Raw genomic sequence first — 26,023 nt, forward strand, 5'->3', positions numbered from 1 at the left:
ATCAGGCATTTGTGATCAAATGCAAGCTCTACGTAGTGCAAAAAATTTGCTCAATTTTTTTCATGGCTTTAACAGGTTCTTTTTTTTTAATTTGAACAAAAGACAAAGAAACTGTCACGTCCTATCATAGAAATGTACAAAACATAAGTGCATCGTTTCATCCCCCACAGTTCTGAACTAATAAGCCCAGTTAAGCCCAGCCGCCTCTATCTCGCGCGAACAACAGGTGTGCTTCTCACTCCATTAAACTTTGGACATTTTTATAGCCTTTCCCCCCTGTTAGCAAAGTGGGGGGAAGATATTACTTACTCGCACAACTTCATACTCCGTTTAAAATATGGGCTTATGTTTTGATATACTTTTTACATCGGATTCCACCTTCTGTTTTCCAATTCGGAGTTTTTGTTTTGGGAAGTTACATAATGCTTTTTATTTAGTGTTAGCGATGTTTTCTTTAATATGTGTGCATTGCTAATATTAGGTAAAAAATAAAAAAAGAATATATATTATTACTGTCGAGATTTTGGTTTCATTAAAATTTATTAATGGATAAGTACCTACTTACAAAATTAGAAATATAATTATAGAGAAATTAATTACATTAAAATTGTTTTCAATTTGCAATAATATAACAAGTTGCGAAGCTAAATGGCAATGGGTGGGGCACATATTTCGAAGAGCCGATGGACGTTGGGGTCCCAAGGTGCTGGAATGGCGACCCCGCACTAGTAAGCAGTGTTGGCCGACCCCCACCAGGTGGACTGACGATATCAAGCGAGTTGCAGAGATTCGCTGGATGCAGCAGGTGGCTCAGTATCGTGATGTTTGTATCCCTACAAAAGGCCTATGTCCTGCAGTGGACGTCCATCGGCTGATATGATGATGAAGGAGTATATACCTTGGTAATTTAACATTAAGCAGATATGTGACGGTTTAATTTTATGTAAGTATTTTTTAATTTATTGTCAGTTAGCTATACTGAACAGTAAATATAATAAATGTAGGTATAGTGAATGAATGAGTAGCTATAATTAATTTATTAATATAATATGTTTTGACGACCTTCGTGGCGCAGTGGTATGCGTGGCGGATTTACAAGACGGAGGTCCTGGGTTCGATCCCCGGCTGGGCCGATTGAGATTTTCTTAATTGGTCCAGGTCTGTCTGGTGAGAGGCTTTGGCCGTGGCTAGTTACCATACTACCGGCAAAGACGTACCGCCAAGCGATTTAGCGTTCCGGTACGATGCCGTGTAGAAACCTAAAGGAGTGTGGATTTTCATTCTCCTCCTAACAAGTTAGCCCGCTTCCATCTTAGATTGCATCATCACTTACCATCAGGTGAGATTGCAGTCAAGGGCTAACTTGTAAAGAATATAAAAAAAAAATGTTTATTACGCCAATTTAAAAGATAGGTTAAATGGAGCTGAACTGAGAATCGAACTCACTGAAAACGACTTATCGGTTTTCAATGACAGTCTTCACATCAGTGTCCTTTACCTTAGGGGTTTTTGACAGTGAGGTCAAACACCCCTAACGTAAAAATAATCTCAATGGGCACTATTAATTTAAAAGCAAAAAAACACTGCTAGGTAAAACAACTTTGGTCCTTTAAAACTTCCTGCGCTATAGTTAAATTTTTAGTGCTTGATTTTATTATGACCTAATTGGTGCAGTTCCGAGCTGGAATTGTAAAATTTATTGAAAAACATAAAAACAAACATTTTGAACCTTAGCCTGTTGAGCAGCGTGGATTGGCAGCATTGGGAAATATAAACAGCACTAGGCAGTAGGCACATCATTATCCTAGGATAGGATACAGATGAATGAAGAGTAGGACTTTGAAGTGTTTTATCCTCAAAACACAAGTATCACGCTAAATAATTTAACAATATGTTTCGTTGTTATTGTGAAGGTATTCATATTCATTAATATTATAAAAAAAACGTTTAAAACTCACGTGACACAACGTCCGACTAGTTTCGAACCCATATGGGGCCCTTAATCATGAGCTGGTCCGTGCAACTGAAACGAACATACTTCGACGTTGTATGTGTATCTTTCCATTACACGATCCTTTAGATCACACACACAAAATATGTTTGTGCTGTCACCTTTCGTGTCACCAAAATGAAACAGAAAATTCCAATTCAAATTCGTTTCTTTCAAGAAGGCATATGTACTTACAGCACTTCTAGCAATTTTAAAACAAAAAGTTTCCGAACCGCTGCTAGAGTCTTTACAAATACCTACCTAGTCAAACTTGCTGTTTCAAAAGTAGGTACTTGTAAACTTAGCCTAATCACAGAATAAAGAAAAGTATACTGTAACCTAATTGAAATTTCAAATTGATTTTGATTTTAATTTTAATTTTATTGTTTACTTCGTTTGTAAACCATAGATTTCAATTTGATTGATTGATGAGTACTGTTTACCAATAAACAAATTAGAAATGAAGGTAGAAAACGCATGTCATTTTCATAACTTATTATGTATGGTTTGTTTATAAATGTTATATAAATTATATTAACTATATCAAATTGTTCTAAGCTTATTATTCAAAATTTTCATTAATTTAAGAACAAGTTAGTAATAATTATTATTAGGTATGAAATGACTACTGATTTATATCCTCATTTTTGATTTGTTTTATAGATGAGTTATATAGCTTGTTAAAAATACATATATTGCATTTTTTACATACTTAAGGCTGTTTTCCAGTAACTATAATAGTTAATTTCTGCAGTAGGGCAATAATGGATTGTTGTTTAACTTTGCCCACGTACCAACAATTCACAAAGTGTACTTCATCCGAAAGTTTGAAACAAGCTCGAACTAAATTATTATAAGCTCGGCCTAAAAAGCTTCTTTTTCAAAGTTATATTAACCGCGCTGTGTTAATATAACTTGGAATATATTATGCAGTTTAGTTCGTAATTGAGTTTAAGATTGCTTCCATTAACCCCTAGTACGTTTGTGTACATTGCAAGTTTGTTTTCGAAAGTTTTACTTTCTTACTACGAGTATGTACTGGTAGATAGAATAAAATTTTACTTGATAATATCCACTCTTATTTTATTTCGCAAGACATGCATTAGCAATTATTATCAGCCGATGGACATCCATTGTAGTAGGTACATAATTTTCTTCTTGTAAGGACCTCCAAACACCACAGTATCGGCTTGCGGAAACCCGCTCGACATCATCGGTCCACCTATAGTCCACAACTTTAGGCTTTTTACACAACCATATCACTTCTCAAAAAGGTTCTTTTAGGGCGACACTTTTCGTTTCGATTCACATACATTGTATTTTTAATAATAAGCTTTACGGCTTTGGGTTCTAACCCTTTTGAGCCCGGATTCACAAACAATAAATTAATTATCTCGGACCAATAATAGAAGGACCTACCTCGCAAGACGTTACCTCTCTGTCAAAGAATCAACGATCTATCTATATAGAGCGGGGCATTTAGAAGTGTTTGTAAAATCGACTGGGATAGTTGAGCGGCTAACGCGTGTAAAAAAACTAACAAACGCGTTAGATTGTTCGATTGTATCGATGTTTCATTGTTGTAATCGTTTTCGTCGTCTAAAAAAACTCCCTAAATATTCCGGTTTGTGTAGTAAGTAGTTCAATGGCATAAAAAACGGCCAACAACTTCTAATTCAGTAAAAGATGACGTGACGTTCAATTTGAAAATATTTCTATTTTATTTTTGTTATTCTTTACATGTTAGCCCTTGATTTCAGTCTCACCTGATGGTAAGTGATGATGCAATCTAAGATGGACGGTATGATTTCTACACGACATCATACCGGAACGCTAAATCGCTTAGCGATACGTTTTGTAGGTAGGGTGGTAACCAGCCAGACCTGGCACAATTAAGAAATTCTCAATCGGCCCAGCCGGGGATCGAACCTAGGTCCTCCGTCTTGTAAATCCACCGCGCGTACCAGTGCGCCACGGAGGTCGTCAAAAACATAATTATAATTTATAATAAATTTGTAATAAAAACAATATCTAAAAGAAAAATCGATTCTATTCTTCTAACGAACGAACGAACAGAACATCAATCCATTAATTTAACGTTCTGTGTACAGATTATATTATTCTTGTTAAATATTTTATTATTTATTCTTGTTAAATATTTTCAATGACTGAGTTTACCTCGTCCCTTTCAAAAAACGACCATTATGAAAAATAAAGATATTGAGTTTTATGGGTATTAAATGTGCATTTATAAAATTAAATAATAACTTTAATAATTTTTATAAATGTCGTATTTTCATATCAAAAGAAGATGTTTTCTTTTATTTTAATGTGAATTTTACCTTTCATTTATTGCAGAAATACCCTATACTATGATTAATTTTTTGATTTTGTTATTAAGTGAAAGATTTGACATTTCACACACACACACTTCACAGCACAAAACACTACTTTATTTGTTGTCTGTGACTAATACTCCTACCTCACAGTATTCGTTAACTAAATCCAGACTGTTGGGCGTATTTTCTTCCTTTGTAATTTTTATTATTTCGTTTTGTTCTCGTTTCGTTGTTGTTGTTAATTATTGTTTATTTGTTGTTTGTTTTTCGCGCGTATCTTGTATGTATTATTTATTACCTCATATCTTCGAAACCGCTGAACGGATTTACGTAATTCAGATATCCTTAGATTTGTTTTAATAACCCAAGTGTTCTTAGATAGGTGAAATTAAAAAAAAACCAACAAGACGACTGTGAGATGCTATAGAATCGAGGTGATTTTTTTTTAAATATTGCAACAAGGGAATCAAATTCAAGGGCTTTTTGTGAGAATTTCAAAATGGTATATAATGGCCAAAAAAAACTACAATTAGAAAAACGTTATTTATTAATTGTATATACATAATACGCGAGGCGGACGACTATAAGGTTTATGAAGTGTAGTTATAAAATACCTTAAATAGACTAAATTAAATATATTGATTATAAAACTCGACATGTGCGAGTCGGATTCGCCCACCGAGGGTTCCGTAGATTTTTTTGAATATTTCCTTATCCTCGATTGGACGTAGGTATGCACTATCGTACTTTGTAACAAACGTAACAAATAAATCCGAAATTCACCATCTATCTAACTAAAAATTATGAAATAAAATAATTAAATAAACGAATAACCCGACTGCATAAATGATACAAAAACTGATTAAACTAAAGTGGGGACCTATTAAAAAATGTAGACGTAAATCATTATATTCAATATAATCTATCACCCTTATCGTCCTCCGAGAAAACCGTTTTGATTAATGTGTTTAAATATGTCGAGGATACCTTATGCTTGCTTATACATAATAAAAAACAAAACTATAAGGGTTCTTTATTGACTACGGAACCCTGAATATAAGTGAAACATTATCTGTTAGATAAATAACAGGATATAGGAATATAGAATAAAAAAAATATTGGTTATCAAAGGAAGTTTTATTTCATGACAATATTCGTAAATAATGCTGTAGTAAAATGTTGAGCACCCCTGAGTCAGCTGTTTTTGTTTATTTACATTGTTTAAAATACCTACCCGATCTGACTATAGGGTGTCATCCAACTCTACGATAATCAATTTATCAGAAAATACAATGAAACCTAACTAACGGCCGCGACTTCGTCCGCGTGGAATTCAGTTTTTCACAAATCCCGCGGGAACTATGGATTTTTCCGGGATGAAAAGTAACCTATGTGTTAATCCAGAGTAAAATCTATTTGCATTCCAAATTTCAGCCAAATCGTCGCAAAATTGACGAAGTTTCATACAAACTTTCATCCCCTATTTTATTCCCTTGGGGGTAGAATTGATCAAAATCATTTCTTAGCGGATGCCTACTATACATCTACCTGCATGCCAAAGTTCTGCCCGATCCGTCCAGTGGTTTGGTTTGTGCGTTGATAGATCACTATGTCAGTCAGTCATCTTTGAGTTTTATATATTTAGAAGATAGATATAGGAGGCAAGAACCTCTCTCGAGAAAGAAGCATTTGTGAAAATTCCGTAAAAACTGATCTGGATAGTTTTTGAAAAAATGGCATATATAGAAACGTACAGGATGGATACTTACTTTTATGAACTCATTTTAAAAGCTCAAAGTTTCGTAAGCTCCGATCGGCCGGCGCGCCGCGATCCGCGCCGTCTCAAGTACCGCTAACTTGATTAAATGTAGGTAGTTGCTAATTGTGTCCCTCTCCCTCGCCTGCGAGTTCAGCGGGAGGAATGTGTTCCATATGTGGAACGTAATATGGGAATTATTAATCTAGACTAGCTGATCTGTTCCACGACAAAATTGGTATTTTTCTGATTTAAATTTGCCAAAACACCACTCCTCTATCAAAACACAAATAAAAAAAATCGTGTACAATTTCCAAAAGTAATTATAATGCTCGAAACCAGTGGCATAATATTATCACGAGTATAGGTATTAAGCGGTATACGAGAAGCTATACCTTCCTCTTCTATCTTCTTCTCTATAAACTGTTCCATTTTTAAATGCTTTCAATATATTTATTTTATTTTTACCCCCGGTTCGGTTACAGTTCATGTCATCTCATTATTATCCCCTCATTCAACTGTTTCAATAAATCTTCGTCATTAAGAAAGTCATCAATTTTAATATATGTATATTTAATGATTTAAATTAGTTGATTATAAATGTAATTAGGTTCTTTTTATTTCTTTTCTCATTCTTTCTTTCCACGTTTTCGTGTAAAAGTGGCTTTTACTAGATGAGTACACTCCCGGCGAATGGCGATGGTAAACAAGCCCGTACACTCGAGTTCACGCATGGCTTAGCCAAAGACTTAAAAGCATTTACTGCATGACATTACTTGCGAGTAGGGTAACCATGTTACACCGTATCTTGTTACTTGTATCATAAACGGTGTTCAGGAATTACATACCTACATTTGAAAAAAAAATTTTTTATAATCTTGTTAAAAGTCGTATTTATCTAAATAGTTATTTAATGTCGTTGCCTGTAATATTACTGCCGTCTGAGTTTTGATGAACGTAGATCATTAGCATTCCCAGAATGCATGACTAACAAGTAAAATGCTCTATTATAGGTTATTGATGAAAAATATTTGCTTAGATAGGTTGAAAAACTCTAGCCTGAAGTGTTTCGTTTCGAAAGGTATGATTTCCCAGAACCAAGCAATCCAATAGTTAACTGAGTTACGTTATAAGTAGAGCGTGCCAAAAATGAGACATGCAAACAAAAAAATAAAAAACTTCTGGCAGTCGGGAAAAAAAATACTTTAAACTACGTTTTCCGGAATGTCCTTAATCCTGAGCCAAGCTTGGTGTGCGTACAACGGAGTCTACAGGTAACAGGTCGGTATCAAATCCAATAACGCAGTAACCGTGCCCAACGAGGCGGCAACACTCCATACAGTGCTGGGAACATGGACGGTATATTGCATTTTTCAAGTACCCCCATATTATGGAGTTAATTTGATATTAGAAATTATGTGGAGCCTTGTTTGGGTTGTTTGCAAATTATGCTTTCGGGTTCCGTGATAGAGAAAATTGTACCGAACCCTTCTTAATACTAAGATCTAATAGTATATTACAGTTGCTAGGGGTTACTAAACTTTAATGCAGTTTTAGGTATAGTAAAAAAAGACAAAAGAGCTTTAAACCTTTTATTTGTTGTTTGTTAGTTAAAAAAAACCAAGTACAGTGTCTTACTCTCTCTGTTTAAACTCACGTAATTTTCTTCTTCTTCTTGTTCTCCTTCTTCTTCTTCTTCTACACTGTTGACAGAGTCGTGGTCTCATTTAGGGGTTGTGGCAATCCTTACGATCCGTCGCCATTCCTCCCGTAGTAGCTCTTTTAGCACATTCAACGAGCGAATATAGGTTTTTTAAAATAGGTATCAATAAAACTTACAAAAAATATTACTTACGACTTAATCATTAATAACTTACCGACGCCCGTGTCATTGTACAGAGTGTTCAGTATGTGCTTAACAACAAACAAACACCTAAACTTTTCTAAAAATTGTCCATGCAGAGCTCTATAAGTCTTCTAGAAAAACAATAATATTGAACACTCTACACACACTGGTATATAAAGGCGAAAGTTTGTGAGTGTGTTAGTTACTACTCGAAATTTGGAATAGAGATATTTTTTTGAAAAACAGAATTGCACTCGAACGGAGTTGAGAGCGCCTGATAGTTATGAGAGTAGATACAATAGATAGTACACTGTGATCTTTCAATAAAACAAACGTACAAACTTTTCTCTTCAATACCAAACAATATTTTCCCATTATCACAAACCATTTTAACGACTACCCACGTGAGCCCACGTCTCAGTGGAAAAATCTCACAATTATTATCACCGATGGCTCCATTAATAAGAGTTAGGAAACAAAATCCACTCCGCCGCCCAAATTGATGTACGGAGTTAGTTCCGGATATACGGATGTTCCGGAAAACTATTGAAGGTTTTTCCGGAACGACTGGATTTACGGCCGTACGTTTTAATAATGTGCGCGATTGTGGATGGCTACTGAGCAATATGCTATCGTTTTTCAATGAAAATGGATGTTCTTTAATTTCGGTTGTATTGTTTTCCCTATAGACGCAAAAAGGCTTTTAAGTTTGAGTACTAAGGTTCTATTTCATATGCAGATCGCACAAGATGTATGTAGAATAACATAAACATCATTTTTTCAATAGCATGTTTTCAGTTTACTTTTATCACAAGACTTGATTTTCCAAAAGAGTTTGTTTAGTTTTGTATTGTTTTCTGTACAAGAAATTGGCATAAACTGTAAAATTTCAATTAAATTATACATATCTTTTTTTTTTAATAACTGCTGAGTTTCTAGCCGACTCCTCTCCTCTTTTCGACCTTCCTTGATGAGTATTGTTTACCAACAAACAAATTAAAAATGAGGGTATAAATCACTTATAACTATATAAATCACTAATAATAATTATAATTGACTTGTTCTTAAATTAATGAAAATAAATTTGATTAATAAGCTTAGAACAATTAGATATGGTTAATATATTTTATATAACACTTCACTGATATTGATACAGCTAGGTTAGTTTATTTTGCGTACTTTCACAGCGTAATGTCTTACGGTATTTTATTGTGGGGCAAGGCTGCCGATATACAATCTATATTTGTACTTCAAAAAAGAGCAATTCGAGCAATATATCAATTAAAATCACGCGAGTCCCTTCGTCAAAAGTTTAAAGAAATAGGTATACTAACAGTAGCCTGTCAATATATATATAACAGTATAGTCTATGTAAGACAAAATATTAATTTGTACAAACGAAAAGGAGATTTAAACCCACGTCTTACTAGACACGGGCATAAGTTAGTTATTTCTGCATATCGTCTCCAAAGAGTAAAAAAATCTTTTGTAGGTTTGGGTGTACTCTTCTATAACAAGATCCCCAAGACTGTGATGGACCTGCCAATGCATAGCTTTAAGCAATGTGTTAAAAAACATTTACTTAGTCGAGGTTACTACAACATTGATGAGTTCCTTAAAGATAAAAGCGCTTGGAGGCCATTGGATCAGCTTCCACCTTCACACAGGAAATAAAACTATAAGAAATTGTAATTGTTATCAATTGTAAATTATAATACTGTATGACTTTTTCAAAAGAGCAACTGTTGAGTTTCTTGCCGGTATCTTCTCAGCAGAACCTGCCTTCCGAACCGGTGGTAGAATCTTTACAAATAGTCAACTGACGTGTCAAAAGTGCTTGTAAACTGAGCCTACTTGAAATAAATGATTTTTGATTGATTTGATTGATTGATTGATTGAACATTCTATGAACAAACCATACAAATTTAAAGTAAATAAGATATAAAATGACAAGCGTTTTCTGCCTTCATTCCTAATTTCTTTGTTGGTAAACAGTACTCATCAAGAAAGGCTCTAGTATAGTACTGCTAAGGTAAGGTAAGGTAAGGTATCTGAGCGATCTGATTTCTCTCACAAACTTGCAACTAGTAATGACCGGTTCCTATATAACTCTGTCGATAAATACGAGCTTAGCTAATAGCTAACTTAATTACAATGCTGAGACTTATATACTATACAATGTAGGGTAAGGTAGGGTAGGGTAAGGGTAGGGTAGGGTAGCGTTTCACACGGACAAAGTCGCTGACGTCTGCTAGTAATGTTTAAAAAAATCAATGTTGTGTGACAATGTGACAGAAAATCTATTTTTGCGTAAAGCATCAGTATGGCTGTCCAACGCAGAAATGCAGGTTTTCCGGCCGTCATTTCTTGATAAATATCGTCAGGGTATCATTGCAAGGCCAGGCCTCCTTAATGAAGTGGGGATATGGAGCTTAGACCAGGGCCAGGGTGATGATTAACAGCTACTATCAGATGTTAATGATATTGTCCAGGACCGATGGGTATCCAGGGATCCCCAGCTGGGCCGATTGAGGTTTTCTTCATTGGACCAGGTCTGGTGGTGGGAGGCTTTCAGTGGTGGCTAGTTACCACCCTATCGGCAAAGACGTTCCAGAAAGGGGTGTAGATTTTCATCCTACTCCAACAAGTTAGCCCGCTTCTATATTATATTGGATCATCACTTACCATCAGGTGAGATTGTGGTCAAGGGCTAACTTGTAAAGAATATAAAATAATGACTAAGCGACCGGTATCGAACCTAGAACTCACAATCCGTGGTCGTACCGGCTGTTCATATTGTACGTTAATTAGGGGTTTTCATTTAGAGATGTTTTCCCGAAATCCTTTTCAACGATATCAAATTTCCCAGTTAGATATTGATATCCGACATGGGGCTTAAAATTCGATAGCAAAATGTACAATGTTCATCCCATTGTGTTGTCCCGCTGTAAGCCGATCATGTGTGTATGTGCCGCGTATTGTGCTTAAGTACATAACTACAAAGTATAAATATATACCTGTATGGCTTTGTTGTGATTGACTGGATGACCGATAAATTACAATACTGGGTGTGGAAATTTGAAACTGGAAACGTGGTTCTGTATGCCTAGTGGGAATTTTCAATATTTTCATACTGTTACTATCGCGTTAACGTAAACGCGAATTTATATGGAATTGAAACAGTTGTGCAGATGGCGCTGTTTCAATTCGCGTTTACGTAACGCGATCGTCACAGTATCAAACTGCCACTAGGCCTTTAGTACTGACTCTGCTTCGAAGCTGTGAATGCTTATTATTAGATGTTCTAGGTTTTTTCTGCTTTTAAATAATCACTGTTGATAGTATAAGCAGATAATACCACCATACCATACATACCAGCTGGCCTATCCATTAACTTGGTCTATTAGCCACCTAATATAATTAACATCAAATCAATAACAACCTATTTTTTTTGTACTTCCTAAAGCCTGTTGTTATCGAATATCACAATGTTAGTAACTTTGTAACACAAGTAATAATCACACAGTTAGTTGGTTTTCGTGTATATCGTTGTAGTTACTTGAAATTAGTGTATAGGATAGCTGGTGGTCATAAGTGCAATACAATCATCGCCTTTAATAGAGCATTGACGGCCTCCGTGGCGCAGTGGTATGCGCGGTGGATTTACAAGACGGAGGTCCTGGGTTCGATCCTCGGCTGAGCCGATTGAGGTTTTCTTAATCGGTCCAGGTCTGGTTGGTGGGAGGCTTCGACCGTGGCTAGTTATCACCCGTCAAAGACGTACCGCCAAGCTATTTAGATGTCGATGTCGTGTAGAAACCGAAAGGGATGTGGATTTTCATCCTACTCCTAACAAGTTAGCCGGTTTCCATATTAGATTGCATCGTCACTTACCATCAGATGAGATTGTAGTCAAGGGCTAAGCTAAAGCTTCATAACTCAACACAGAGAGTCACACAGATGTATATTGGAGCTGCAGGCAGTTGTGGAAATGCAATGAAAAAGTCCTATCTAAAGAAACGAATAACAAGATATCTGATATGAATGTAGGTTTCATTTAAAATTCATGGAAAAGTTCATCATAAAATACAACAGTTCGTTTCGTCTCGTGTTGGTTTTGTCGGAACGTGATTCCATCGCGGGATGCTGTGGACCTTTTCTACGGAAGATGAATTGTCGTGTTGGTGTGAAATTGTGTTATGAACTTTGAACAATTGGATCTACACATATTAACGGCCTGAATACTTTGACTAACTAACAGGCAAAATTTATAATTTTCGATGTAAAATTAATCTTTGTAATTCGAAGAAAACATAATTTCCTGAAACACTAATAGGCACAACACGAAGACATCAGATTTGAGGAATGTTTTTTATTTATTACACTTCCAAGGGTGTTAAAAGGTAGATAGGATCCGAATGAATCCGAAATATGCATAAAATGCCCATGACGAATAGTAATCTGCGTAGAATCAGGATGAATACTGTCTAAATTTTCAAAAAAATTTTCATTCTTTATAAGTTAAATAGACTACAATGACTACAATCTCACGCGATGGAAAATGATGATGCAATCTAAGATGCAAGCGGGCTAACTTGTTAGGAGTTAGATAAAAACCCACACCCCTTTCGGTTTCTACACGACATCGCACTGGAACGCTAAATCGCTTGGCGGTGCGTCTTTGCCGGTAGGGTGGTAACTAGCCACGGCTGAAGCCTTCCTCCAGCCAGATCTGGACCAATTAAGAAAACCTCAATCGGCCCAGCCGGGGTTCGAACCCAGGGCCTCCGTCTTGTAACCGCGCATACCACTGCGCCACGGAGGCCATCATAAATTATAATTTTCGAATTTTTATAAACAATGATTAATGATTAATTAGTTGTGAACAATTTGGCAGCGCATTAGCTCCACACAAAACAACACAACGTCGTGTCACGGTGACGTGCTAAATGTTCAGTACACAAATGGCCAATTTATCATTCCGCTTTTCGCGCCTTTAGTAAAACGCCTCGGTCATTTTGCAAATCTTTTGAAAGTGATCTCAAAGATGAAGGTACACCGAGATCGAATTGAATTGAATTTTTATTAACCTCTCAAAATGTACCTACTTGTAAATAAAGTATAAAGAACTCATCTAGTATTGTTACCATCCAGCTGGCTTTTAGTGTTGCCACAAAAAAACCTATGTACAAGTATGTTGCTTAATTAAATTGTTAATTTAAATGCTAGTTTTGAAGAACATTTACAATGATTTCTGATGATTTACATGGTATTTAATCGTAAGATGAAATTTACATGGTAATTATTAAATACAAGAAAGTTTGTAAAAAGTCGGACTTCTCATGAAGATGTAGCTTCTCTTGGGCTTTATAGCAATCAACTGTCAAAATGTTCCTCGGATCTGTGAACTTGCAAGTTAATTTTATTTTCTTCATTAGTTTCTACGCCGGGCCGCATCTTATCGAAATTCTTAATCGCTTAGTAGTAGGTTTTTGCTGGTAGGTACATCGAATTGAAGCCTGCCCTGCCTACCTACCTAATACCTATAATAACAGAAATGAGACAATTTACTTTACAATGTTGAAGGCATGCATGCATTTTATGAGTTGTCATGATCGTCTACATGGTGCTATAGATAGAGAGAGATTGAGACGACTTCAAAGCTCAATATTGCTAAAGTAAAGCTCAGTATTTATACTCATAAAGCCGTGCCCATAAATCATATTATGAATGGAGACTAGGTGAATGTTTTGCTGCTAAACAAACCCGATTGAGCCTCTATCTCGGTGTGCCCCACACGTTATTATTTCGGCGCTACGTGACTGGGCATAAGTTGTCGGCTCGTCAGCTCAGCGCTGCTGTGAGCCCATTCATTGTTTGGACTTTATGAGTGTTGCCGACAAATTGCAACGAGGCATATTCAAGTAAATATGCAAGTATGTAAACATACTCGTAACAATATTATAAGAGAATATCGTACATTCAATAAAATTAACGGGATTCAAAAGAGTAACAAAGAAAAGAAAAATTATCTGCACTTTTTTAATATTTCTCTTAAACTGGCACTAGAAGTGTGCCTGTGGACGTCCATTGTCTCAATGTGATATGACGATATATTTCCTATTAAAGTTATATACAGATCAAGAAGATAGTTGTTTTTGAAGCCCTTCAGCTAAGCGATTTTGTTCTAGCTAGGAAATCCGAGTAATCCTAAGTAATTCAACCGATAAAATCCGTCGGCGAAGTAATCCAACCGATAGTCTTGGGAATCTTAGAATATTGAGGTTTCTTAGATTGCAGTATATTATAAGAAATTAAATATCACGTGTCTGTGAACTGTGAAGAGAAATCATCGTGAGGAAACCTGCATTCCAGAGAATTTTCTTAATTCTCTGCTTGTGTGAAGTCTGCCAATCCGCATTGGGCCAGCATGGTGGACTATTCGCATAAACCCTCTAATTCTAAGAGGAGACTCGAGCTCAACAGTGAGCTGAATATAGGATAATGACGATGATGATGAGTGTATTATAAAGGTCAAGGTTTATGAAACATTTTTATTTAAAAAAGGTATTATAAGAATATATTTTCAAATACATATGTTTTTTATGACAGAACTAAGTTTATTTCTATGCAAATAGGCTCGTGATCTCCTGATGGTAAGTTTAGATACAAAAGCAATAGCTTTTAGCAATGTCTGTTCTGTGGTAGATACAGCCTAGGATGGGACACTCTTGCTTATTGTATTGCCCTTACGAGTATATCCATGTCGTAGTATAATAGTAAATCAAAAAATTAATGCAAGGCCATACAATGTGTTTCGTACGACTCCGTTAACCCAAATAAGGCGTGTTGACACATTATGTTGCACGTAATATTTTTCTCAGAGTGATGCGGCGGCACGTACCGCGTGTCTATTGCGGATTGTGTCTTATCTTCGTGTGTGTTTGTCCGGATATGTGTTTATTTATTCAACACGTGATCACGTTTATTGCTAGCTGAGTGATCTAGCTACTAGAGTTTGGCTACTGACAGTAGAGACAAATTTGGAATATCTGTATAATAAAATCAAGTATCAAACTAAGTTTTTTTTTCATTCAGTTTTGCTTATGCAATCAGTCGGCAGATGAGCCTAGGTGTTGTAGGAAAATTTGGCGATTAGAAACAATATTCCCCAGCGGGAGGAATGGCTTTTAATCAAGATATAGAATCGCCTGTGGTATTGTTAATTGAACAACCAGCTGGTGGTTTGGATGGTTTCTGAGTCTAGTTTTGTAGTTGTTACTGGATTTTATGTCTTCTTTCACTGTTGGCATTTGTGGATACTTTGTGAATTTCCGGTATTTTCAGAAAACAAGGCGCGTTCGACGCTTTCATACATAATTCTGAGCTCTTTGAATAATGGTAATGGTAATTTTTTACCTAACTTTACAAGTTTAAATTTACCGGACTATCAAATTTCAATTATTCAAATAAGCCATTTCAATTATTTAAACAAATTTTGTTTTGTATCTTTATTTCTTTAATAGTAAAGCAATTTGTTTTCATATGATTTTTATAAATATTATTTTACAACCGGTAATAAAAGCCCTTGAACTACATAACCTCATTGTAATTAGTATATTGCGTGTGTTGAAGAAAATTCTGAAAACGAGCGCGAACACTTTCCAAATCAAAGTAAATGACGTCAAGATTTCATGTCGGTAATTTCAGGTGATTGTTTCTACGCCTTTTATTGATCAAAGCGTGTTTAAGGGTTGTAGTTCAGTTTACACATTTTAGTGGACTCAAAGGTGATCACAAATATAAGGAAACTAATGTCGAACAAAGGTTACGATTCACAACACTTGTCAGGATAACTTAATAAACAAATCAAACTGTAACCAAAATAAGTCCTAGAATGGCAGAGAATGACCTTGAGTGGAGTAACGTACTTGTGAACGATGTATGTAGGGTTAAAGGCGCCTTTTACTGATATCAAACACTCCCCTTTTCCACTCAAGTCACTCTCCCCGCTTATTCCAAGTAACCCTTAAAGAATTACACAACAATTTAGATGTGGACGGTTCCAACGCCACGAGCACACTGAAGCCAACACCCAACACGAGATCGTGCGACGTCATATCCGTCACAGACTACTATTTCCAACACTAAACGATAACAGACATATATAGTGGTTTGTGTTAAGACATCTATACTTAGTGGTTTAAGGCAATGGCAAAAGCTCTGCGAGATTGGAGTTTGGAGTCTTTATGTACGTGGGAGGACAGAACAAATGTCTAAAAGCGTCCCCTATAAGATTCGGACCTCAGCTTAGTAGTAGGTTGGCTGTTTTGTTGTGGTTTGTGGGCGTGAGATCAGGTTTATCTCTTACTTTAATTAAACCATGAACCTCCGATAATAATACACAAACAAACATCGATCGTAGATCGTTAGATGTGCCCCTCCATACTATGCATACTCCATACGCACAATTTTATGTCATTACCCAAAGACGTGCACGCACATCTTATCTTAGTACGTAACAAACGCATGCTGTGGTGGGTGGACGTGGACTTAAAAAATATTTACTGTTTTTTTTTTTTAATTTTAAGTGTAAAAACACTAGCTACACCTTGAATAAAGTGATGTGTTACGAGTGATGACGTACTCAATGTGCGAAACTAATGACAATTCCGCGACGCTTTGCGGCCCATCTAACGATCTACAATCGATGCACACAAATAACATTATTTTAAGCCATGTATCGTCGTTTTAAGTTTTAATTCGATCTGCGGAAACAGTAGTTATAGTAGTTAGCGACTTTAAAATCTAGATTAACTTTGACAGGTCATCCCTATATATTTTTCATCAATTTTATTTATGAAATCTCTACAAAATTCATGACGTTTTTTGTAAAATACAGGAGTAAAATAATAAAAAGTGACGTGACGCCGGTCTATTTCCGAACGTTCTGTCGGTCTGTCTGTGCACGTGAAATATTAATAGCTTTGGATATTTTTGTCCGTCCGTCGAAGCCTCCATCCGTCATCGGAATTGATTTGTTTAAACAACAATCGGCTCGAGAGCATTGCCATGGTTCGGATATGTCAATCATGGCAGGATCATTTACTTATTTCCTTGTTTGATTTTTTTTGCGATATGTACTCGATGTCTCTTGAACAGGTATTAAGCGGTATGGATTCTAATCTATACTAATATTATAAAGCTAAAGAGTTTGTTTGTTTGATTGAACGCGCTAATCTCACTACTGGTCCGATTTGAAAAATTCTTTCAGTGTTAGATAGCCCATTTATCGAGGAAGGCTATAGGGTATATTTTATTCCCGTATTCGTTCCAGTATTCCTACGGGAACGGGAACCACGCGGGTGAAACCGCGCGGCGTCTACTAGCTCCTTATATGCAATGCTTGGTCTGGAATGATACCAGCTTCCGTTTTTGTCTTTTGTATTGTCCTGAGTAGGCTTTCTAGACAAGCGTCATCGTTTACCAATAGGTATAATTATACTTTAAGTGAAATAAATTAATTGCCATAAATATAAGAAATATGATATACGTACCCGTATTTTTCGAGTCCGGATTACGTTATCATTTGATGTTAAGTGACTATATCGTCGTCATCAACCCATATTCGGCTCACTGCCGAGCTCGAGTCTCCTCTCAGAATGAGAGGGGTTAGGCCAATAGTCCGCCACGCTGGCCCAATGCGGATTGGCAGACTTCACACACGCAGAGAATTAAGATAATAGGGATGATGACAGTTTTTTAAATTGTATATAAATTAAGAGTACGCTAATAGTAAAGCAATTTTGTAAAAGTAATAGGGTATCTGCGATCATTACTTTCGGAGCTACAGGGATTTAAAAGGTCAGATTTGCGGCGCTGCCGCGGATCCCTGAAAAACGCCCCATACAAAATGGTACGAGCTTATGACGTCGTAGGCAATTAATGATCGTTAGATTTGTATGGGCGTTTAAACAAAATTACTAATATCTTTGTTATTTCTGCGTTTATGTTTATAGTTCATGTATTAAAAAATGTCACATTTAATGTAAGGAAGCTAAAACTGTATGATTTTTCATCTAATTACGATAAAATATTTTTAGTAGATTTTGAAATTTTATAATCTTATATAATTTGCAAATATCTAGTCAATTTTTGCTTTTTATGTATAAATTAGTTAACATTGACCTTATTTACCCGAATGTATCATAAAAATCAATATATTCAAACCTAGTCACCATCCCCATTCTCTGGTATGCAGGTTTCCTCACGATGTTTTCTTTCACCGTTTGAGACACGTGATATTTAATTTCTTAAAATGCACACAACTGTAAAGTTGGAGGTGCATGCCCCGGACCGGATTCGAACCCACGCCCTCCGGAATCGAAGGCAGAGGTCATATCCACTGGGCTATCACGGCTCTAACGACTATATGCAGTGTATAAATAGTCATAATATAGTGTAAATACTCGATAGCTTAGGTTTAATTTACAAGACCAAAATGGTCGATTTTTCTTTATTTAAAAATATAATGTTGTCGTTTGTTCCCAGGTATGGTGGTCAATGGATTCGTGAACGTGGTGATCACGACCATAGAGAAGAGATTTGGGTTACGCTCCATGCAGACCGGAGTCATTGCTGGAGGGTGAGTTGACTAGCACCACATAATAACACCTACTTTTTTTATTCTCTACAAGTTAACACAGCCTACAATCTCACGTGATGGTAAGTGATTATGCAATCTAAGATGGAGGCAAACTTGTTAGGAGTAGGAGGAAAATCCACACCCTTTTCGGTTTCTACACGGCACGAACGCTAAATCGCTTGGCGATACGTCTTTGCTGGTATAGTGGTAACTAGCCACAGCCGAAGCTTCCCACCAGCCAGACCTGGAGCAATTAAGAGAACCGCAATCGGCCCAGTCGGAGATCGAACTCAGGACTTCCGTCTTGTAAATGTCGTGACCTCTACGACTCCAAAATGTTTCGCAAATAATCCTCCCTTTGGGGATGTAGGGGTAGCCCAATTAGCAATTACTCTCCAGTTCTGTATTAGGTATTAAAATTTTAAAGGAAAGGTACAAGACAAGCTTTTTTACTTGTCTCAAATATCTAAACGAAAATGTCAACCACCTCTTGGATCATGACTCCATTAGTACTTACCTTTACTCAATACGTTTAAGCACAAGCTAAGAGCTTCAACGTATTAAGTGAAGTTTTCTCAGTTTAGGATCCCATAAGTCGATAAGTTTACAATGTGATCTTTCAAATCACGAACCTGTCATAGTCACTGCAGATAACCCGTATTTAAAATCATCATCATCATCATCATCATCATCATCATCATCATCATCATCATTAACAGCCGATGGACGTCCACTGCTGGACATAGGCCTCTTGCATGGACTTCCAAACAAAACGGTCTCGAGCCGCGAGCATCCAGCGGCTCCCTGCAACCCGCTTGATATCATCGGTCCAACTAGCAGGGGGTCGACCAACACAACGCTTCCCGGTGCGAGGTCGCCATTCCAGCACCTTGGAACCCCAATGTCCATCGACTTTTCGAACTATGTGACCTGCCCACTGCCACGTCAGCTTCGCGACTCGCTGAGAGCTATATCAGTGACTTTAGTTCGTCTGCGGATCTCCTCATTTCTGATTCGATCACGCAGAGAAACCCCAAGCATAGCTCGCTCCATCGCCCGCTGAGTGACTTTGAGCCTTCTTATTAGGCCCATAGTTAGCGACCAAGTCTCGGATATTATCGGTATTTAAAATACCTGTAATTAATTTGGGTGTTCACTTTCCCTCTATCAGGTACGACATGGCGTCCTTCCTCTGCCTGGCTCCAGTGACGTACCTCGGGGGTCGCAGCAACTCGTCCAAGCCCCGCTGGCTGGGCTGGGGGGTGCTGCTCATGGGCGCCGGCTCCCTACTCTTCGCACTGCCACACTTCTTGGTGCCCCCCTACAAAATAGCAGGAGAAGAACCTGACGATCTGTGTGTTGGGAATGGAACGGTGGTATGTAAATGATTTTTTGTTTTAGTTAACCGACGACGTATGTATTTTCTGCACATACGCGATGAGATGCTATTTATGCGGGTAGGTATTTGGTAGTCTTGGTGTGGTAAACTACTTAAATGCTTGAAATCATGTTAAAAGCTAGTGGATGTGATTCAAAAACAAATATAGGCTTAGCCAGATTAGCCAGATTAGCTGTACAAACAAAGACAACAAAGATCTAAAGATTTTTACATTGTTATCGTCTTATTTATGCAGGTTTTAAAACTACATGGGTAGTAGGCAGTTAAGTACAGAAAAAAAATTGACATTTCATGTAGATCATCATCACCATTTTCAACCCATATTCGGCTCACTGTTAAGCTTGATTGTCCTCTCAGAATGAGTGGGGTTAGGCCAATAGTTCACCACGCTGGCCCAATGCGGATTAGCAGTCTTAGAATTAAGAAAATTCTCTGGTATGCAGGTTTCCTCAGGATGTTTTTCCATCACCGTTCACACGTGATATTTATAGCCCTTGGACCGGGCTCACGGTCTTGTATGACCCCAAGACCGAGGGCACACGTGATATTTAATTTCTTAAAAAACATACATACAGCCGAACGTAGAACCACCTCCTTTTTGGAAGTCGGTTAAAAAAGCACACAACTTAAAAGTTGTAGGTGCATGCCGTGGACCGGATTCGAACCTACACCCTCCGGAATTGGAGGCAGAGGTCGTATCCACTGGGCTATCAGTTATCACGGCTTGTATCATGTAGATACTTTTCCAATAGTTATTGAGCTGGGGCTTCAAAAACTAAAAAATCAACTTCAATCACTTTTGGTAGCTACTCATAATTACTCTGTGTACTGTATTGGAATTCAATTTCCTCAATAAAAAAGTAGTAAAAAAAAACTGTCAAATTCCCAGACGACCTACCCTCTTTTTATACAAACACAAAACGGCTGACGATCGACGCAAGCGCACTGGAACGATGTAATTCGCTGATCGCGCACAAAGCCGTGCGAGCCTTGAATGAGATCATTGCATTCACGAGGACAATAGCCAGAACCGGTCCCAGCCCTAGGCTAGCCTGCTCAACCTGAACGATCTGATGAAACACATCCAAGTTACTTAATCTCTACTTACATGCATTCCCGTACTTTACAGCCATGTTTATAAACAAGGATATTTAAGCATCCAGTTACGTCAAAGTACTTAAATCGAACTATAAATTCATATCAGTGGTAAGCTCCATTTTACTTTGAAGTAGGTACTCAAATTTTAATTCATGTTTTTAAATATGGCTGATAGAGATTGCTAGAAATTAATATATAGCTGACGCCTTGGGGTTTCTCCCACGTAGTTCTCATTTTCGACGAAACACGTTTATTAAACATCATGTTATTCGATAAAATGTAGCTTTCTAATGGTGAAAGAAATGTTTTAAAATTTAATCGGTTAATACAAACAAATGAAAAAATGTTATCTTGCCTCTTTATAATATTGGCTTAAGTTATAAATCTGGAAAGTAAGTTTGGTTGAACGCTAATCTCAGGAACTACTCGCTCGATTTGAAAAATTCTTTTGTTGGACAGACCATTTACCTATATACGTGTATAACATTATAGTATTACAACCAATAAGAGAAGAGCAACAACGAAAAATGTGTCAAAAACGGTATCATCATCATCATAATCATCATAAACAGGACTCGTGAGTGATGGGCGGTAAACTCTTGTTGATAAATTGAATTCTTGCTTACTTGATCTTGTGATTTCTGCCTTAGCTGAATACGGGCGGCGATGCGGATAGCTCGTGGGCGATGGGCGGCTCGTGGGCGGTGGGCGTGTTCGTGGTCGCGCAGCTGCTGCACGGCGCGGGCGCCACGCCGCTGTTCACCCTCGGCGTCACCTTCATTGACGAGAACGTATCCAAGAAGATGTCTTCTGTTTACTTAGGTGGGTTGTTACCTCAGACCAATTAAATCTATAGGACCTGCCTCGCTAGAGGTTACCCAGTTTAACGTTCCAGTACGATGCCGCGTAGTAGTACGAGTAGGTATGGGTAGAGAGTAAGGCCGATTTTGTATGGTATGTTTAACTAATTCATTTTTTCGCAACTTCGTCCGCGTGGAATTCAGTTTTTCACAAACCCCGCGGGAACCATGGATTTTTCCGGGATCAAAATTGCCTATGTGTCCAGAAAAAACTTTCACCTTTATAATATTAGTGCGATTGTGTTTTTGTGTGCAAGAAAGTATTTCTTCTTCTTCTTCTCTTCAAAGTAAGCTCGTTTTCATCTAAGACTGCATCTTTAGATCAAGTCAAGGGCTAACATGTCATTGAATTAAATAACTTTAAATAGTTTAAAAAGTAAAAAACACGCTATTAGCACGCACTAAAAACTACAAATATTGGATGACAATTTTTTTCTTATTCCTGACAGCAAACCCTTTCATTTGATATCCATATCACAGGGGTAGATTTCAAAACGCCAGTCTGCCATCTTGCAGTTGTAATGACGTTTCTTAGCTAGTCATGTACTGTCATCAAAACTCAGAGCGTGTGCAAAATTTCATCCTAATCAAAGACCGGGAAGTGAGTCAAATTAAGATTCCAAGATTTGATTTTCTTACATACATAGTTACAAGTGAAGCTAATGTGTTAAAAAAGGGTCCCACTACAGAGTCTCTCTACTTATAGGAGTGGGGAGAACTTAGACCCACCAAGCAGAGTTGTTGTTCCAATGCGGAATGCTGCCCTGAAGTAACTACACATCATGCATACCTACAATCTACAATTGTACAGAATGCACTCAAAATAAACTTTATTAAACAATACCTTATAATCGAAATTACTCATATACTCGTATTATAATCTAAAGAGTCATTTACCTGTGTTAGGCAGTAGGTATGAGAAAATAGCATGAAAACTACATGGGAACTGGGTAAGTAGCATTATATGCTTTCATCGCAATGAAAAAATAATTACTTTTAATCTTTTTGCGTTTTTGCGTAAAAAGATAGTTTTTAAAGAAACTTCGATATATCTTTTAAGTATAACCCATATTCGTGCGTTAACAATACATATTCGGCTCACTGCTGAGCTCGACTCTCCTCTCAGAATGAGAGGGGTTAAGCCAATTTGGACATCAGCACCGCGTCTCGGGACTTGTTCTGTGGCGCGGAGTCTAGATAATCTCGCACATAATGCTTACCGTACACAAGCGTAGTGCACGCCACTTGCATTACCCACATGCTGTAGCCGACGTAAACGCTAATATAGCGGCGAGTGGATTCTTGTGTTACGCCGAGTTACTCTCAGCCAGTTAATAGTGTTATTAAAAGCTAACGTTCATACACCGTATGTATACACCGTAACGGTCATGTTACGGGCATGGTCCGCGCTAACACATTATATTTTATGTCGTACTTACTTTTATTTGTTTTTGTTTAAAAATTATCCTTAATTTGATTTCGACTCCTTCGATTGCCATAAGTTGATATAGATACTGCATTCTATAGGACCTGCGATACCTTGGATGAACAGTTAGTTACTTTATATTTTTCGAAATATAAAGTAATCCATGCACTCAAACAATCGAGTTTATAATATTACAAAAATATTTATGTTTTGTCCTCCAATTCCTTGCCCTCTAAGTCGAGGTCCGAGTCTCAGAGGAGACGCCCTTAGAGAGTCGTTCCGCCCGTCTACTCTGCTCCTATGCCTTCGGGCCCCATCAGGCGATGCTTCTGCGCTCACCCAAACCCCCCGGTGACGCCGCTGAGGTCCCATAAGGAGCCTACGGCACTTACACAATCAGAAAAAATCTGTGTTAGGAGTGGATACGACAAAAGGATAGTGGGTGAGGATAGAACCCACTACCTTTTAGCGGTCCGGCTCCTTTACTGTTAAGCTATCTTATAAGAAATAGAAAAGCTTAATATAAATATGCAAGGCATTAAGGTAGCATGGCTAACGGCAGAGCATAGCATTCTCACGGAAGGCTTCATAGGTATAATGTAACGTCATCCAAAGTGTGTCGGAGGTTCCGCTTGCTTGTTGCTGTAGGAATTGTTGCTGGGAAATTTGCATATCAAGTAGGTAACACGTATGTGCTTTGGACGCATTTGTTTAGCGTTGAATAGTTTTGCGCTTTTGCGTTACGATATTTTATGTGGACACGCCTGTTTTGCTTTAACAATAAGGAGAAAGGAGATGGTCCAAAATTGTATGGAGCCCAGGATCAGTCATTGTACCCTGGCGTACCCTTAATTCTTTCGAAATAATATTTATTCTCCCCCTAAAATGCAACACTACTATGGATAATAATGGCGGATTGATGACGTTTTCAATGCAGTAGTCGTTTTGACGTTTTCTGTCAATTGTCATGTCATAGTTGCTTAAAGGCGCCATCTTGATATAACTCAAAAACTTAGGGTTTAATTTTATTTGTTTCATTTTATTTAGTTAGATTTATTCACTTATTTAGATTTTAATGAAATCCTTGTATTTTTTATTTTTTTATGGATATGGGGTACAAGAGTGAACCTGAAATGGACCATCTCCTTTAGAAAAAAAGAGAATACCCATCCCTGGCCCTGGCCTAACCTAACACCCGGCAATTTACTTATCTTGAAAATGCTTAAAAGAAGAGTTTTAAAAGGAGAAGGATATGAAGCTGAAGCCCGCCACGCTGATCTAATGCGGGTTGGCGGTGATAATTTTTGATTAAAGGTCATCAGATGTTAATGATAACGAAATGAAATTAAACGAGTCCGTCGACTTAACGCGTTCTCCGGGGTCGTACCGCCACCAACTTCTCAATTCCAGGCTGAAAACTTTACTGAAAATTTGCAGAGAGAAAAGTTCAGTGCTTCAGAGCCTGACAAATCGAACCCAGGACCTCGGGAAGTCACCACTGGCTAACCACTGGACTAACGAGGCAATTTATACTAACATCTGCGCTCGCTTAAGCCACCGACGACTTTGCTGTGGTCCCGTTAAGAGATAACCCAAAATTTTAACAAAACTATACGAGTGTATAAATATCAAAATATCTCATATAATGCAGTTTTAGTTCCAATGTCAAAAATAAACTGTATTTGATAAGAAAAATGTAAAATTGCAATGTTAATCTTTTCCCAAGATCAGCGCAATTTGCCAAACGTCGCATGCAGACTAGATGCTCTGTGCACTATTTAATCTGTGCTTTGATCTTAGATGCAGTTCATTCGATACATTGTTATACTCTAGTTTATCGTAATACAAATAGCTTTCCAGTTAAAAATAGAATTTTCAGTTTTCTTACAGAAATTGTTACGCTTTTTAAAAAAACTATTGAAAATTACTGATCTAATTTGGATGAGGTTTTCGGTATTTGAATGTATAATCTTAAGAGAAGGTAGGTATATAATTTATATACTCCAGTGAGTACACATATTCACAATTTTGTGTTTACTTGCATTATCTATATTAATATTATAAAGCTGAAGAGTTTGTTTGTTTGTTTGTTTGATTGAACGCGCTAATCTCAGGAACTACTAGTCCGATTTGAAAAATTCTTTCAGTGTTAGATAGCCCATTTATCGAGGAAGGCTATAGGCTATACATTATCCCCATATTCCTACGGGAACGGAAACCACGCGGGTGAAACCGCGCGGCGTCAGCTAGTAATTTATTAACCGACTTCAAAAAGGAGGAGGTTCTCAATTCGGTCGGTATTTTTTTTTTTTTTTTATGTATGTACACCGATTACTCAAAGACGCCAGGACCGATTTCAAAAATTCTTTTTTTGTTTGAAACGGTATAGTCCCCATTTGGTCCCATTGCCATCATGTCAAGATCTGATGATGGAATCCTGGAGAAATTGAGGGGAACTTTCGAAAATTATATGGGTGTCTAGTATGTTCGTATACTTTTCCATTTACTACTTTTAAGCACTACAATTTTATGAAGGTTTAAAATCGATCTGATGATGGAGCCATAAAACAGACGAGGGAACTCCTCGGCGATTTACAGCAGTTACCTTGTGTTTGGGCTTGATTGATTTGTATTAATGAGAACTTTCCACATAGATAGGTTGTG

At 37.3% G+C, this 26,023-nt stretch overlaps 1 protein-coding gene across 1 annotated transcript in view; it reads left to right on the forward strand.

Annotated features, from left to right (window-relative positions):
* Positions 1–26,023, forward strand: part of LOC112050871 (solute carrier organic anion transporter family member 4A1) — a 66,953-nt gene that overhangs the window by 24,335 nt on the left and 16,595 nt on the right. Inside the window, exons 4-6 of the mRNA XM_052890679.1 lie at positions 18,483–18,576; positions 19,748–19,952; positions 21,724–21,895. Of these exons, the coding sequence (XP_052746639.1) occupies positions 18,483–18,576; positions 19,748–19,952; positions 21,724–21,895 (471 nt within the window). The remainder of the gene's footprint in view (positions 1–18,482; positions 18,577–19,747; positions 19,953–21,723; positions 21,896–26,023) is intronic.

This window comes from Bicyclus anynana, chromosome 1 (assembly GCF_947172395.1).
Source record: "Bicyclus anynana chromosome 1, ilBicAnyn1.1, whole genome shotgun sequence".
NCBI classification, from domain to species: Eukaryota; Metazoa; Arthropoda; class Insecta; order Lepidoptera; family Nymphalidae; genus Bicyclus; species Bicyclus anynana.